Genomic DNA, 17,107 nt, shown 5'->3' with positions numbered 1-17,107 from the left:
ATTATGGTAATAATAGTGGCAATAGTGCGCCATTATACTAGTAATAACAACAATATTATGGTAATAATACTGGCAATAGTGCGCCATAATAATGGTAATAACAACAATATTATGGTAATAATACTGGCAATAGTGCGCCATAATAATGGTAATAACAACAATAATATAGTAATAATACTGGCAATAGTGCACCATAATAATGGTAATAACAACAATAGAATGGTAATAATACTGCAATAGTGCGCCATAATAATGGTAATAACAACAATAATATAGTAATAATACTGGCAATAGTGCGCCATAATACTAGTAATAACAACAATAAGGTAATAATACTGGCAATAGTGCGTCATAATACTAGTAATAACAACAATAATGATAGTAATAATACTGGCAATAGTGCGCCATAATAATGGTAATAACAACAATAATGATGGTAATGACAATAGTGACACTTGAAAGTAGACAAGGACCAAAACAACACACTCTGATCTTCGATCTGACCGTCTGAGGTCGGTCTGATGTCAGTCTGAGGTCGGTCTGAGGTCGGTCTGAGGTCAGTCTGAGGTCGGTCTGAGGTCGGGTGTCAAGGGACCAGCAGTTCGGTGCAGTAGGGGACGGGGACGGGGACGGGGGCGGGGAGGCTTCCATCGTTCCGTCCTCAGAAGTCGTTGGACAGAGTGCGGTGGACAGCGTGGTCATGTCCCGAGGAGCCATGGTGGTAGTGATGGTGGTGCATGTTGGTGCTGTGGCCTGGTCCATCACCAGCTCCTCCTCCTCCTTCCTCCTCCTCCTCCTCGGCTCTGCTCCTCCCTGTGCCGTCCTGAGAGTAGCTGTGCTTCATCACCACCACGCTGCGCAGCCCTGGGGGCCGTGTGCTGGGGCAGCCTGGGCGACTGCTGGCTCAGCGCCACCGCGGCGCCCCCGTCCGCTGGGATGGTGGCGTCCCTCATGCTCAGGTTGCTGCGGCTCCCGTGAATGCTGCCGTGCACGCTCCCCTGCTGAGAGCCACAGTGGTGGTCGCGGATGCATCTGGAGGAGGACCGGCGGAGCTTGTGGAACTTCTCAAAGTCCTCCGCCAGGGCGGCGTCGGCTAGGTCGCCAGAGGGCGCTCGGCGCAGCGCGCACAGCTCGTAGTGAGGAGGCTCCACCCCCGAGTGGAGGAGCGCGGGGTCAAAGTCCTCCCTGAGGTGGGGAGGAAATGGAGGTCAGACAGGACACAGGCGCTGCACCTGCATCTGCTTCTACAGGTTATTCTACAGGTTATTCTACAGGTTATTCTACAGGTTATTCTACAGATTACTCTACAGGTTATTCTACAGGTTATTCTACAGGTTATTCTACAGGTTATTCTACAGGTTATTCTACAGATTATTCTACAGGTTACTCTACAGGTTATTCTACAGATTATTCTACAGATTATTCTACAGGTTACTCTACAGGTTATTCTACAGGTTATTCTACAGATTATTCTACAGGTTATTCTACAGGTTATTCTACAGGTTATTCTACAGTTACTCTACAGGTTATTCTACAGATTATTCTACAGGTTATTCTACAGGTTATCTACAGGTTATTCTACAGGTTATTCTACAGGTTATTCGACAGATTATTCTACAGATTATTCTACAGGTTATTCTACAGATTATTCTACAGATTATTCTACAGGTTATTCTACAGATTATTCTACAGGTTATTCTACAGGTTACTCTACAGGTTACTCTACAGGTTATTCTACAGGTTATTCTACAGGTTACTCTACAGGTTATTCTACAGATATTCTACAGATTATTCTACAGGTTATTCTACAGGTTATTCTACAGGTTATTCTACAGATTACTCTACAGGTTACTCTACAGGTTATTCTACAGGTTATTCTACAGATTATTCTACAGGTTATTCTACAGGTTATTCTACAGATTACTCTACAGGTTACTCTACAGGTTATTCTACAGGTTATTCTACAGATTATTCTACACAGGTTATTCTACAGGTTACTCTACAGGTTATTCTACAGGTTATTCTACAGATTATTCTACAGGTTATTCTACAGATTATTCTACAGGTTATTCTACAGATTATTCTACAGGTTATTCTACAGGTTACTCTACAGGTTATTCTACAGGTTATTCTACAGGTTATTCTACAGATTATTCTACAGGTTATTCTACAGGTTATTCTACAGGTTATTCTACAGATTATTCTACAGGTTATTCTACAGGTTATTCTACAGATTATTCTACAGGTTATTCTACAGGTTATTCTACAGTTATTCTACAGATTATTCTACAGGTTATTCTACAGGTTATTCTACAGATTATTCTACAGGTTATTCTACAGGTTATTCTACAGGTTATTCTACAGATTATTCTACAGGTTATTCTACAGGTTATTCTACAGTTATTCTACAGATTATTCTACAGGTTATTCTACAGATTATTCTACAGGTTATTCTACAGGTTATTCTACAGATTATTCTACAGGTTATTCTACAGGTTGTTCTACAGGTTACTCTACAGGTTATTCTACAGATTATTCTACAGGTTATTCTACAGATTATTCTACAGATTATTCTACAGGTTATTCTACAGGTTACTCTACAGGTTATTCTACAGGTTATTCTACAGGTTATTCTACAGATTATTCTACAGGTTATTCTACAGATTATTCTACAGGTTATTCTACAGGTTATTCTACAGGTTATTCTACAGATTATTCTACAGGTTATTCTACAGATTATTCTACAGGTTATTCTACAGGTTATTCTACAGGTTATTCTACAGGTTATTCTACAGGTTGTTCTACAGGTTACTCTACAGGTTATTCTACAGATTATTCTACAGGTTATTCTACAGATTATTCTACAGATTATTCTACAGGTTATTCTACAGGTTACTCTACAGGTTATTCTACAGGTTATTCTACAGGTTATTCTACAGATTATTCTACAGGTTATTCTACAGGTTATTCTACAGGTTATTCTACAGGTTATTCTACAGATTATTCTACAGGTATTCTACAGATTATTCTACAGATTATTCTACAGGTTATTCTACAGATTATTCTACAGGTTATTCTACAGATTAATGTCAGCGATAAAAACGAAGCGTCACCACCAGAAACGTTGGTGTCAGACTGTGAAAGGACAAAGGGGCGGAGCTCAAAGTCCGAACCTGCGGATGATGTACTTCTTGCGAGGTTGTTTGAGCTGGATGATGACGGAGATGATGAGCAGGACGAGCACCAGGCCACAGGTGACTCCGATGATGCTGAGGTTGGTGTGGTCCAGGCTCTCCAGGATGCTGTGCTTCCTCTTCTCTGCTCATGGAAACAACAGACAGCAACATTCACTGTCCGTCCCTCCGTCCCACCGTCCCACGGTCCCACCGTCTCTCCGTCCCTCCGTCCCACCGCCCCTCCGTCTCTCCGTCCCACCGCCCCTCCGTCTCTCCGTCCCTCCGTCCCACCGTCCCTCCGTCCCACCGTCCCACCGTCCCTCCGTCCCTCCGTCTCTCCGCCCCACCGTCCCACGTCCCACCGTCCCTCCGTCCCTCCATCTCTCCGTCCCTCCGTCCCTCCGTCTCTCCGTCTCTCCGTCCCTCCGTCCCCCCGTCCCTCCGTCCCTCCGTCCCTCCGCCCCACCGTCCCACCGTCCCTCCGTCTCTCCATCCCACCGTCCCTCCGTCCCTCCGTCCCACCGTCCCTCCGTCCCACCGTCTCTCCGTCCCTCCGTCTCTCCGTCCCTCCGTCCCTCCGTCCCACCGCCCCTCCGTCTCTCCGTCCCTCCGTCTCTCTCCGTCCCTCCGTCCCTCCGTCCCCCCGTCCCTCCGTCCCCCCGTCCCTCCGTCCCACCGTCCCTCCGTCCCACCGCCCCTCCGTCTCTCCGTCCCTCCGTCCCCCCGTCCCTCCGTCCCACCGTCCCTCCGTCCCACCGCCCCTCCGTCCCTCCGTCCCTCCGTCCCCCCGTCCCTCCGTCCCTCCGTCCCACCGCCCCTCCGTCTCTCCGTCCCTCCGTCTCTCCGTCCCTCCGTCCCACCGTCTCTCCGTCCCTCCGTCCCTCCGTCCCTCCGTCTCTCCGTCCCACCGTCCCACCGCCCCTCCATCCCTCCGTCCCTCCGTCTCTCCGTCCCACCGCCCCTCCGTCTCTCCGTCCCTCCGTCCCTCCGTCTCTCCGTCCCACCGTCTCTCCGTCTCTCGTCCCTCCGTCTCTCCGTCTCTCCGTCCCCCCGTCCCTCCGTCCCTGCAGCCAGTACCTTTGCAGTGGTTCTCATCCCAGGGGTAGACACAGTTCTGGACACCGTTGCAGACCAAGGTGTGGTTGATGCACATGTTGCTGTGGCAGAAGAAGGTGTCACTTTCACAGGGAGCTGTAGGAACAAGCAGGATCCTCTGAGCACCAGCAGTGATGCTAAATAAACACCAGAGATAACAGCTCCCCCGTGATAGCATCACCTGGAGAGGCTAAATGGTAACAGCTCCCCCGTGATAGCATCACCTGGAGAGGCTAAATGGTAACAGCTCCCCCGTGATAGCATCACCTGGAGAGGCTAAATGGTAACAGCTCCCCCGTGATAGCATCACCTGGAGAGGCTAAATGGTAACAGCTCCCCCGTGATAGCATCACCTGGAGAGGCTAAATGGTAACAGCTCCCCCGTGATAGCATCACCTGGAGAGGCTAAATGGTAACAGCTCCCCCGTGATAGCATCACCTGGAGAGGCTAAATGGCCACGGTGGCCACGTTAAACAAGTCATGCTTAAAATCCATCCATCAGCACCTCCTTCTGTATCCCTCAAGATAAATACATAAAGGAAAAGTAAAAAGACTAGAAATCTTGTGTTTAAATTCTGAACTGAACTGTGTGTGTGTGCATATACAGTGTGTGTGTGTGTGTGTGTGCATATACAGTGTGTGTGTGTGTATACAGTGTGTGTGTATACAGTGTGTGTGTGTGCATATACAGTGTGTGTGTGTGTGTGTGTGGCATATACAGTGTGTGTGTGTGCATATACAGTGTGTGTGTGTGTGTGTGCATATACAGTGTGTGTGTGTGTGTGTGCATATACAGTGTGTGTGTGCATATACAGTGTGTGTGTATACAGTGTGTGTGGTGTGTGTGTGTGTGTGTATATACAGTGTGTGTGTGTATGTGTGTGTGTGTGTGTGCATATACAGTGGTGTGTGTGTGCATATACAGTGTGTGTGTATGTGTGTGCATATACAGTGTGTGTGTGTGTGTGTGTGCATATACTGTGTGTGTGTATACAGTGTGTGTGTGTGTGTGTGTGTATACATGTGTGTGTTGTGTGTGTGCGCGTGTGGTGTTGTGTGTGTGTGCATATACTGTGTGTGTGTATACAGTGTGTGTGTGTGTGTGTGTATATACAGTGTGTGTGTCCATTGTGTGTGTTGTGTGTGTGTGTATGTGTGTGTGTGTGTGTAGACGTATAGGACACTGAAGGACATTGAGCAGAGCTTTTGGAGGCGTCTTGTCTCACGTTCGTGGAAGGTGGTGAAGAGGATCCTGAACTTGCTCTTCCTGCTCCCCTCGTCTGCCCACAGTCTGACCACGCCCACCGAGGAGCCCAGCATGACATCATTGGCCACCGTGGAGCAGAACTTGTTCTTCAGGTGCTCCACCGAACTGCTGCCATCGTAGATTGCAACAAAGTTGCGTTTGCATTCGTTTGAGTTGTGCATCTCGTACTCCAGGAAACGCATGTAGATCTGAGTGAAGGCAGCAGACACACGTTACATTCTGTAGGTCCCCGAGGAGCCCAGAACAAGGCGGCTACCAGCAGAGCCAGAGATGGACCTGGACCTGGCTCTGATGAAGCCAGCCTGATGTTCAGCTGGCTCTCCAGGGTTCGTGCCCTGGACCTGCAGCCTTCCCCACACCTCAGAGCTGACTCAGGTGAGCCGGATTAGTGATGCTCCTGTTTGACCTGGTGGCACCATGCTGGTGTTCAGAGGAGATCCGAGGCTCAGGAGCAGTCGGGCTCTGCATCGTTCAAAGGTCTTCATGGAGATACTTTCACCACAGACATTTAACCCAGAGCCTGTTCCTGTGTCATTCCTCTACTTTCAGAGGATCATTGATGAATGGGATGAACTGGTCTTATGAGAGGAGCCAATCATTTCATCACTATCACAGCTGCTACAACTTCTGCATTAGTGGACATGAACTTTGGTTCTCTGAGACAGAACCTTTATGGTCCCATGGTCCCAGGGGCCTGGGGCCAGCCGACTGGCTTCAAACAGGAGTGGAGGAAGGTGAGCACAGACCTTGGATCTTGGTGGAGCCCTGATGTGCCACCTGCAGTCCACAGCCTCGGTCTGCAGCACCCGGGCCTCCCCGGATATCTGGCTGGACTCCACGAACCCCTCTGAGCCACTCAGCTCAAAGTCACAAGCTGTAGGTGCCACAGGTGGAATCAAAACGCCGTCAGTTTGGCCAAAGATAAGAGATAAGGTCAGGATGTTCAGCACTCACGTGTCAGGGCTGGCACCTCTCCCAGGTACGGGAACTCCGGATCTAATGAGGGAATACAGCATCGTTACTGGAACTGGCACCTTCCTGGTGTTCCACAGGATGTTTTCAGATCTGGGAATTCTCACCCAACATTTCATAAACCTGCTGACTGGATGCGTTTGCATGGTTCAGCCCGTCTGCATCATCACTAATCTCAGAGCCTCTGCCCTCTTCTGAACCCCCACAGAACAAATCCAAGTCTTCACCGGACCAGAACCGCAGATTGTGTTGGGAACCTTTGTGAGGCTGAGGCGCCGCGCTCCCGGGATTAGAACCTCCGATATTCCAGCTTAATTCAGAGCAGATTAGGTACCAACAGCGGACGACCACGGGAGGCAACTCTTTAATCACCTTTACTGTGTGTGCACGTGCACGCACACATGCACGCACACATGCACGCACACATGCACGCACACATGCACACGCCTGTGGCTGAGTTAAGAGGACAAAATGTAAAGAAGGGATAAAGATATAGGATGGTTTATATAAATCCTCCTGATTGAAAGGGTTACAGATATACAACAGCTCCACCTTAACCCCCAACAGCTCCACCTTAACCCCAACAGCTCCACCTTTACCCCCAACAGCTCCACCTTTACCCCCAACAGCTCCACCTTAACCCCAACAGCTCCACCTTAACCCCAGCAGCTCCACCTTAACCCCAACAGCTCCACGTTAACCCCAACAGCTCCACCTTAACCCCAACAGCTCCACCTTAACCCCAGCAGCTCCACCTTAACCCCAACAGCTCCACCTTAACCCCAACAGCTCCACCTTAACCCCAACAGCTCCACCTTTACCCCCAACAGCTCCACCTTAACCCCAACAGCTCCACCTTAACCCCAGCAGCTCCACCTTAATCCCAACAGCTCCACCTTTACCCCCAGCAGCTCCACCTTAATCCCAACAGCTCCACCTTTACCCCAGCAGCTCCACCTTAACCCCAACAGCTCCACCTTAACCCCAACAGCTCCACCTTAACCCCAACAGCTCCACCTTAACCCCAACAGCTCCACCTTTACCCCAACACCTCCACCTTAACCCCAACAGCTCCACCTTTACCCCCAACAGCTCCACCTTTACCCCCAGCAGCTCCACCTTAACCCCAACAGCTCCACCTTTACCCCAGCAGCTCCACCTTAACCCCAACAGCTCCACCTTAACCCCAACAGCTCCACCTTTACCCCAGCAGCTCCACCTTAACCCCAACAGCTCCACCTTTACCCCAGCAGCTCCACCTTAACCCCAACAGCTCCACCTTAACCCCAACAGCTCCACCTTTACCCCCAACAGCTCCACCTTAACCCCAGCAGCTCCACCTTAACCCCAACAGCTCCACCTTAACCCCAACAGCTCCACCTTAACCCCAACAGCTCCACCTTAACCCCAGCAGCTCCACCTTAACCCCAACAGCTCCACCTAACCCCAACAGCTCCACCTTAACCCCAACAGCTCCACCTTAATCCCAGCAGCTCCACCTTAATCCCAACAGCTCCACCTTTACCCCCAACAGCTCCACCTTAACCCCAACAGCTCCACCTTACCCCAACAGCTCCACCTTAACCCCAGCAGCTCCACCTTAATCCCAACAGCTCCACCTTTACCCCCAACAGCTCCACCTTAACCCCAACAGCTCCACCTTAACCCCAGCAGCTCCACCTTAATCCCAACAGCTCCACCTTTACCCCAACAGCTCCACCTTTACCCCCAGCAGCTCCACCTTAACCCCAACAGCTCCACCTTTACCCCCAACAGCTCCACCTTAACCCCAACAGCTCCACCTTAACCCCACAGCTCCACCTTTACCCCCAACAGCTCCACCTTAACCCCAACAGCTCCACCTTTACCCCCAACAGCTCCACCTTAACCCCAACAGCTCCACCTTAACCCCAACAGCTCCACCTTTACCCCAGCAGCTCCACCTTAACCCCAACAGCTCCACCTTAACCCCAACAGCTCCACCTTAACCCCAACAGCTCCACCTTTACCCCAACAGCTCCACCTTAACCCCAACAGCTCCACCTTTACCCCCAACAGCTCCACCTTTACCCCCAGCAGCCCACCTTAACCCCAACAGCTCCACCTTTACCCCAGCAGCTCCACCTTAACCCCAACAGCTCCACCTTAACCCCAACAGCTCCACCTTTACCCCCAACAGCTCCACCTTAACCCCAGCAGCTCCACCTTAACCCCAACAGCTCCACCTTAACCCCAACAGCTCCACCTTTACCCCCAACAGCTCCACCTTAACCCCAGCAGCTCCACCTTTACCCCCAGCAGCTCCACCTTAACCCCAACAGCTCCACCTTAACCCCAACAGCTCCACCTTATCTGTTAAAACATAAATGTAGCTTTGTTTGGTCAGCTTGGGTAACAAAGTACAAAAGTGTTTTGAGGAAAAACCCCTGAAACATGAAGGACAACCCTCTCCTGCATGTGTGACAGGCATGAGGCGGTTTCCCGGGATTAGAATGTATGCGAGCTACTGTGGAAATGCTGTAAACTGGAGGTCCTGAGATGGCTGGATGAGTGAATGCTGCAGCTTAATCCTCATCTGGGGAGGGTTACCTTATGAAATCTGTCAGGAATAAAACCTCAGACTCCCTTAAGCTCCTGCAGCTCAGCGCTTACAAGCCTTATTCCCCTGAAGACAAGCTTTCATTAACTGTGTGTGTGTGTGTGTGTGTGTGTGTGTGTGTGTGTGTGTGTGTGTGTGTGTGTGTGTGCGTGCGTGCGTGCGTGTGTGTGTGTGTGTGTGTTCCATTAGTAGTATAAAGCGGTGGCACATGATGGAGCCAAACCATCCCTAGATGAAGATTGGTGGATTGGGCCAGGAGAGGGAACAAGCTGAAGGATTAGAGTTGTAATCAGAAGCAGCAGAAATCCTGGCCGGTCTCCCTCTTTGTTGCCATGTTCCCAAACACGCTGCTGGGAAACCACCCTAACCCTGACCCTAACCACCCTTCTCTCAGTTATTTATGAGAGCGAGGAAAAAGAGTTGGAACTGCGACTGAGTTGCAGACACATGTAAGTTTGCGCTTCCTCGTGAGGCGGATACGAACCCTGGGTGAAGTTGTAGCGTGCCGAGAATCCAGTAGCCTCCAGTTCGCTGTCCGCCACAAATTTGATGTACAGATAGCGTCCACTGGAGTGGACGTATGCTGGGCTCTCCTGGCCACAGTAGCGGCCAATGAGGGGCGAGAAGCCGAAGGGCCCATCTCGGACCTCAATGTGGTCGAATTTGCATTCCCAGGAAGGCTCGATGGAATACTTGTCGTCAAAGAATAAGTCGATGCACTGCCGAGGAGAGGCTGCAAGTAAAGGCAGGTGGTGAGAAGGTCAGGGGTGAGAAGGTCAGGGGTGAGAAGGTCAGGGGTGAGAAGGTCAGGGGTGTGGAGGCCACGCTCGGAAACGGACAAAGGTTACCTTCTATGATATAGACACACTCCCTCTCAGGAGGGTATTTCTCAGGGTAGTTAGGGGAGGTAAAATACCCTCCATCAGGTTCTTTGACCCAGGTCCCACACTGCCCAGCGGGTGTCACTCCTGAGTTGTTCTTCACTGGAATGTACAAGGAGGAACACTCAGAAACACCACTGACAGCAGGACACACGTTGGCTCAGGGGCAGCATGGGATCGTCTTCCTGTACCAGCCCAGAAACGGACCGCTGGTCACCGCCTGATCAGCTACCATCACGACCACAGTGGGCAGGAATACAAGATTTGAACAAACATGATGATTGGGCAGCCTTCATAAGATCTCCACATTATTAAATCTGAGTATCATTAATTATTAAAATGGTTAAAATGGTTTCCTTATTTTGTCAAAAGAAAAAAACAGCGGTCTTTATAAAACTGGGGTTTTGGGAATAACCAAGCACATGTGACCACCCCCCCGCTCCACCTCCCAGCTGCCCCCCAGAGAAGAGCCGGAGCAGAAGTGGTGCTGCAGTGAAGGTAGACGCTACCTTGAGCCTTGGTTTTGGTGGCTGCTGCAGACGGCTCAGGTGGGACGAGGACCGCTGCCAGCGCTGCGACAGAAGGAAGCCGCCAGTCGTTAGAACGATGGTGAAGGATCTCGTCTTTCTGACAGGTGAAATGAAGCTGCAAACTTACCGCTGAGCAGCAGTAATTTGGGCACCATCTCTGCTGCCTGAGCATCTGCCATCCAATAATCTGCACCAAATGTCTCTTCAGCCCATCTGACAGGAACAAATCCACAGACATTTTCACGGAAACATCATCCCGGTCGTTCCGTCTCCCCGAGAGCTCAAAGGATTAAAGTCGCCTCCGCCACAAACCTTATTTTTTGCTCCACCTTTAGGCAGCATTAATCCGGGCTGACGGAGCTGTGACAGCTGATGCTGTGCAGATGTTGTGCAGACTGGTTTCATCTTGCCTTCAACATGGGAGGACCCTCAACAGGGGGCCGTTAGAGGAACCACAGGTTGGATCTGATGGTGTTGAGTCCAGAATGGACATTTATGGTGGTGGTGGAGCTGTGTGGGGCCACACAGTCCCGTGTGAAGAGAGACACTCAGGGGCCATAAGGGATTCTGAGGGACACCCCCACCCCATACCCCCACATCCTCTACATGTGGGGGCAGTGCTGAGAGCAGGGGGAGGGTGGGGGCATTGCTGGTGGACCTTTGAAGGTGTTCAAGGGAGTCTGTTAGCATGAAGGTGATGATTTTTTATGACTTACTGCTCACTCAAGGGTGTTGGGGCCCCTGTAGGAGGAAGAGCTCAAGACACAACATCTGGGGGCACCACAACATCTGGGGGCACCACAACATCTGGGGGCACCACAACATCTGGGGGCAAAAGAGAAGGTTCTCGTGACTGACAGCTCTGACATCACTCTGGTGGCTGCAGACCAAATGAAAGTATGGACAGATGAGGATCCATGAATCCCAACCAGCTACGGATGGTTTGGGGCTGGAGCAACTGTTAACTAACCCTAACCCTGTTCTGAGGCAGCAAATCACCCAAAAGACCTTCAGTGACATTACAGGGGTGAATGTTGGCACATGTTAAATAATAAAAAGAAAAAACCCTTTTTGCCCTTTTACTTTGCTTTCTTTTGGAGGCCAGAACCTTTTGGATGGGTGGGAGTAATAATGAGGAGCCACGAGGGAGCCAATCATGGAGATGAAAGGCCACCCACAGGTGATGGTTGACTAGCTGCCTGTGGGTGCTGCCGGGTCAAGTTCACCTTCTATCTTTGCCTCTGAGCAGCCGTCAGTGGGTGTAGTTTTAGTCCAGATCACCACTGAAATCACACCAGAGCAACAGGCGAAGTGCCGTTTCTCAACAGGAGGGGGCAGCAGAACCACGTGGGGGCAGCAGAACCACGTGGGGGCAGCAGAACCACGTGGGGGCAGCAGCCCAAGAATTCAGCACTTAATATTACACAAACTATTTAAAGCCTTAATATTTCGCTTTCAATAATCAGATCTAATTTTCAACATTTTGTCTGATCTTCCACAAAATAATGTTTCACTTAAACATGAAATTATCAGAGCTGTCGATGGGAACATGGACCGAGCCACTTATTGACCCAGATGGGTCAGAATCTGGGAGCCCGCTGGGGCCGGTGGGTCAGAATCTGGGAGCCCGCTGGGGCCGGTGGGACAGAATCTGGGCGCCCGCTGGGGCCGGTATGTGTGTTTCTGTCATTAAAGCTTCCAGTGAAAAAGTGTCACAGAGACGCTGAAATGACCTTCACATTCTCCTATTAAAGTGAGGACATTTGAGGATCCTCACAGTGTTAAAGGAGTGTTTGAGACCTGGTTTTAAGGGTGAGGTTAAAACTGGGTTTAGGCCAGGGCCAGGGTCAGGGGTCAGGGTGTGTGTGTACCAGCCAAGATTAAAAACACATTTAGCGTAGGTGAGCTGCCCAGGGCGACTCTCACATTACTTCCGGCCTCCCCCCTCAAACCTGGATCCTGTTTGGATGGGTGGATGTGTGGTCCGAGAGGGAGGGCAGAGGGACTTTTGTGGGGGTGTGGTGCTCGGCGTTGTGTGTCGCTGAGCACAGATTTTGGCATATAAGTGCAAGCAGAAGCAGGGCTGTCATGCAGCCAGGCAGCAGCACATGAGCCACCTGAGGAATTCCGCAGGTAGCTGCAGACGCTCCGGAGCTCCCAGGCTCCCAGGCTGGACGCCAGTGGTACAGAAGAAGTCTGCGCTCATTTTCTGTGATGATAGAAACAAACCCGGCCTCAACTGGAAATCTGTCACTCTTTCACAAGTTCACGGTGCTGAAGAAGATCTGCAGTTTCCTCTCCGAGCAGCTGCTGGAATATTCAGGTAACTCTGACGCGTCACGTGCACGTCAGCTGCAGTTTTTAGCAGATGTGCTTCCTAATGATTTTTATATATTCACAAGTGTGTGTGTGTGTGTGTGTGTGTTGCTTTCCCAAGCCCGGCGAAGGCTGCTCGCCCGTGAATGCGTGCGTGCACACTGGTGCTACTGTGTGGAGTGACCCACACGTGCACCCTGAGCCGCGCTGCTCTCACTGCTGCCTTATTTAGAAAAGGCTCTCCCACAACTCCTCACAGATGTTGCTGAGAAAAATGCCGCACGTGTAAATGTGAATGTACGAACATTGAGTGAGTGGACATCCGTCCCAGACAGGAAAGGTTCAGTCGCAGTGTTCTGACAATGAATCCATCTGTCTGACAGACGTCTGCAGGGTTCTTGGTCCAGACGCAGGCTCATCATGAGGCGCTCTCTTCCTTCAGTGGACTGGATCAGAACAGCAGCCCTGCTCTTGGGCTTGACCCAAACTCTTCTGGCCATGGTCCCAAACAACTCGACACCACTTGAGTCCATACTGGACAAGTACTGGGACAAGGATGAGGACTGGTGGCAGGCCAGGCCAAGAGGGAGGAGGGCCATCAGTGAGGGAGACATGCACCTGATTGTGGACCTTCACAACAAGCTTCGAGGTCAGGTCTACCCCCCTGCATCCAACATGGAACACATGGTGAGTGGGTTACCGGAAGAGCAGGCCGGTCTTTAGAGCAAAATCCTTACAGGTGTAGATTTGTAACGACCTCTGTGGAACCTGGGTCAGCCTATTACAGACTGAAGTCACTGAAATGGCTGCAGACTGGATTCAAACGTGTAATCTGATTACATTTCTCAGAGACTGAGGAAAGGTTGTGGACTTTAGATCAGGTGTGTAAAGCTGCAGGAAAGCTTGAGTAGCTCAGATGTGGCTGGATGGACCTGTAGAGCGATCACAAGCCATGTGGAATTATCTTCTACCTGAGCCCCAGAAGGTCCGGGCACCCTGGATTCACATGCAGTCTGACTCTGCACATGCTCGGAGATGCGACTGAACCAGACGAAGAAGACAGACCTTTGAGTCCTGCTGATGCCTCTTTCATACATTTGCGGCTCTTCTGACCCACACCGAGTTCTTGGCAGGCTTCCATTCCCCTTCCTGCCTCTTATAGCCTCCCAAGCTCTGCCTCGTTCCACACACCAGCCAAATGTTCCTCCTGTAAAGCCTGGAATGGGTTGTCCTGGCAGCAGATACATTAAAGGCTTCTCCTTCACCTGGAACTCCCACTCACATACAAACAGATACAAACACGTTCCAGCGTGTGTCACCATGGATACTGTAGGCTACAGTGCCACCTACTGGCCTGGCATGTCCAGGGTAGGAACGTGACAGAGCAGGAGGAGAAAGCTGATGATTGGCAGTCAGAACAGCCTAGTGGAGGGATGGATGGACTGATTATAGAGGGATGGATGGACTGATTATAGAGGGATGGATGGACTGATTATAGAGGGATAGATGGACTGATTATAGAGGGATAGATGGACTGATTATAGAGGGATAGATGTGTTGATTAGCTTAACACATCTGTCCATCTATAATCTTTCAAACAATATCAGAACTCAGAACGCAGAGCTGCAACTGGAACAGCTGGAGAGAGAGGAAAAAGGACAGGAAAACCATTCATTCATTAACTCATTCATTCATTCGTTCGTTCCTTCATTCGTCCGTTCATTCGTTCATTCATCCATCCATTGAGGCCCCTGACCAGAAGAACAGGAACACGACCACTATTTAAAGACTTCTGATTAGAAGCAGCTGTGTCTCATTCCCAGTATCACTCTCAGCTGGTCAACTGCTCTGAAACCAGGGGAGAAAAAACACAGGAAGGAAGGAAGGAAGGAAGGAAGGAAGGAAGGAAGATACAACAACTAAACAACAATAGATGGATGAGACACATAATGGACACCTGATGGATGATGGATGATGGATGGATGGATGGATGATAGATAGATAAATAAATGAATTGATGGAGAGAAGAGTGATGTTACATGAACAGAGTCTGTAATATAACAGCAGCAGAGACACACTGTATTATTATTATTATTATTATTGTTGTTGTTATTATTATTATTGTCGTTATTTTGTCACACATGTGTCTGTGTGTGCATGCGTGTGTGTGTCCATGCTTGCTCGTGTGTGTGTGTGTCAGGTATGGGACTACGACCTGGAGAGGAGTGCGGCCCACTGGGCTCACAGCTGTCGGTGGGAACATGGACCGAGCCACATGTTGACCCAGATGGGTCAGAATCTGGGAGCCCACTGGGGCCGGTATGTGTGTTTCTGTCTTTAAAGCTTCCAGCTTCATCAGTCACTGGGGGCCACCTGACTGGGGCTCCTCAGTGCTTTGTTTGGGAGACGTGTCCTTAGTGTCCTGGACCTGCTGGTGTCCTGGACCTGCTGGTGTCCTGGACCTGCTGTGTCCTGGACCTGCTGGTGTCCTGGACCTGCTGGTGTCCTGGACCTGCTGGTGTCCTGGACCTGCTGTGTCCTGGACCTGCTATGTCCTGGACCTGCTGGTGTCCTGGACCTGCTGTGTCCTGGACCTGCTGGTGTCCTGGACCTGCTGGTGTCCTGGACCTGCTGTGTCCTGGACCTGCTGGTGTCCTGCTCTTTCCCTGAGACACACGGTCTCAAATGTCTCCTGTTTATGTGGGCTGTGAAGCTCTAGCACAAGCCTAGACTACAGTCATTCGATGTGTCCAGGGACCGTCCCCCCACTTACCATGTCCAGGCCTGGTACGATGAGGTGAGGTACTACAGCTACCCGTACTCCCAGGAGTGTAACCCACACTGCCCGTTCAGGTGTTCCGGGCCTGTCTGCACACACTACACCCAGGTGAGCGTTAGTTCTGTTCATGCAACCTTTAAGTCATTTGACTGGACAGGAGACATGTGGTGAGTGCTGGTGTGGAGGACATTGTGGAGCCGCTTGTTTTGGTTTTGAAAGTGTCTATAGATTGAAAGCATGTATCTGATGTTTCTTGCTGGTCTTTCTACCCTAACCCTACCCCTACCCCTACCCCTACCCCACCCCTACCATTACCCCTACCATACCCCTACCCCTACCATTACCCCTACCCCTACCATTACCCCTACCATTACCCCTACCCCTACCCCTACCATTACCCCTACCATTACCCCTACCCCTACCATTACCCCTACCCCTACCATTACCCCTACCCCTACCATTACCCTACCCCTACCATTACCCCTACCATACCCCTACCCCTACCCCTACCCCTACCATTACCCCTACCATTACCCCTACCCCTACCCCTACCATTACCCCTACCATTACCCCTACCCCTACCCCTACCATTACCCCTACCATTACTCCTACCCCTACCCTACGACTCCAGTTGGTGTGGGCCACCAGCAGCCGGATCGGCTGTGCCATCAACGTGTGCTACAACATGAATGTGTGGGGGATGATCTGGGCCAAAGCTGTGTATCTGGTGTGCAACTACTCTCCACCGTACGTCTTGCTACAGCTCTCCGTACCATGTGACACAGCTCTAAATACACCACAGCAGCGACAGCGCCACCTCCTGCCTGAGGCAGTAGAGGCCTGGGGGCGTGGCTGCCATGCTGACGCTGCTGCCATGCTCTCTTCATCTCACTGCTGACTGTTGTGGGGAAACCACAAAAAGAACGATGAGGTCTGAAACCAGCTCCTTGTTTTCCCAGGGGCAACTGGTGGGGCCACGCGCCGTACAAATATGGAGCGCCGTGCTCTGCTTGTCCGGACAGCTATGCTGGAGGCTGCAGGAACAACCTCTGCTACAAAGGTACCGGCTTTATTCCCTTTTCTTGTCCTCTTATTCACACTGTCACAATGTGCCTTGTGTCTTTCACCTTCTGAATCATTCTCCTAAAAAGCTGCTCAAGTCCTGATTCCCTGGCTTTCTGAAGCAGTAGGGTTCAAGTCCCGGACTCCAGGTGTAGTGTGCTGTTGTGGGGTCTCTCCAGCCTCCCACAGTCCACAGACAGGCCTTAGCAGGACACGTCAACCGGTGTCTGTGTAGCCCTGCTAGTCCAGCCTGCAACCACCTTCGGCCTGGAGGCAGCTTCCCCTAGACCCCAGAGCCTGGAGGCAGCTTCCCCTAGACCCCAGAGCCTGGAGGCAGCTTCCCCTAGACCCCAGAGCCTGGAGGCAGCTTCCCCTAGACCCCAGAGCCTGGGGGGGGGGGCAGATCTCTCAGCATAGTTTTCAGCTGAT

At 50.9% G+C, this 17,107-nt stretch overlaps 1 protein-coding gene and 1 pseudogene across 3 annotated transcripts in view; one reads left to right on the top strand and one right to left on the bottom strand.

The window, feature by feature from the left end:
* Nucleotides 1-619: 619 nt before the first annotated feature.
* Nucleotides 620-11,433, bottom strand: LOC130539195 (neuropilin and tolloid-like protein 1; annotated as a pseudogene).
* A 65-nt stretch (nt 11,434-11,498) lies between these two features.
* Nucleotides 11,499-17,107, top strand: part of LOC130539194 (cysteine-rich secretory protein LCCL domain-containing 1-like) — a 9,308-nt gene continuing 3,699 nt past the window's right edge. The window contains exons 1-7 of one of the 3 annotated variants that reach the window (XM_057057388.1): nt 11,502-12,844; nt 12,959-13,147; nt 13,221-13,524; nt 15,038-15,156; nt 15,592-15,724; nt 16,248-16,363; nt 16,576-16,676. In XM_057057388.1, the coding sequence (XP_056913368.1) occupies nt 13,258-13,524; nt 15,038-15,156; nt 15,592-15,724; nt 16,248-16,363; nt 16,576-16,676 (736 nt within the window). In that variant the 5' untranslated portion in view covers nt 11,502-12,844; nt 12,959-13,147; nt 13,221-13,257. Of the gene's footprint in view, nt 12,845-12,958; nt 13,148-13,220; nt 13,525-15,037; nt 15,157-15,591; nt 15,725-16,247; nt 16,364-16,575; nt 16,677-17,107 lie in introns of all 3 variants that reach the window. The other 2 variants (XM_057057387.1, XM_057057386.1) reach the window with 2 other exon arrangements.

This window comes from Takifugu flavidus, chromosome 15, assembly GCF_003711565.1.
Source record: "Takifugu flavidus isolate HTHZ2018 chromosome 15, ASM371156v2, whole genome shotgun sequence".
Lineage (NCBI taxonomy): Eukaryota > Metazoa > Chordata > Actinopteri > Tetraodontiformes > Tetraodontidae > Takifugu > Takifugu flavidus.
This window is presented reverse-complemented; position numbering and strand designations above follow the sequence as displayed.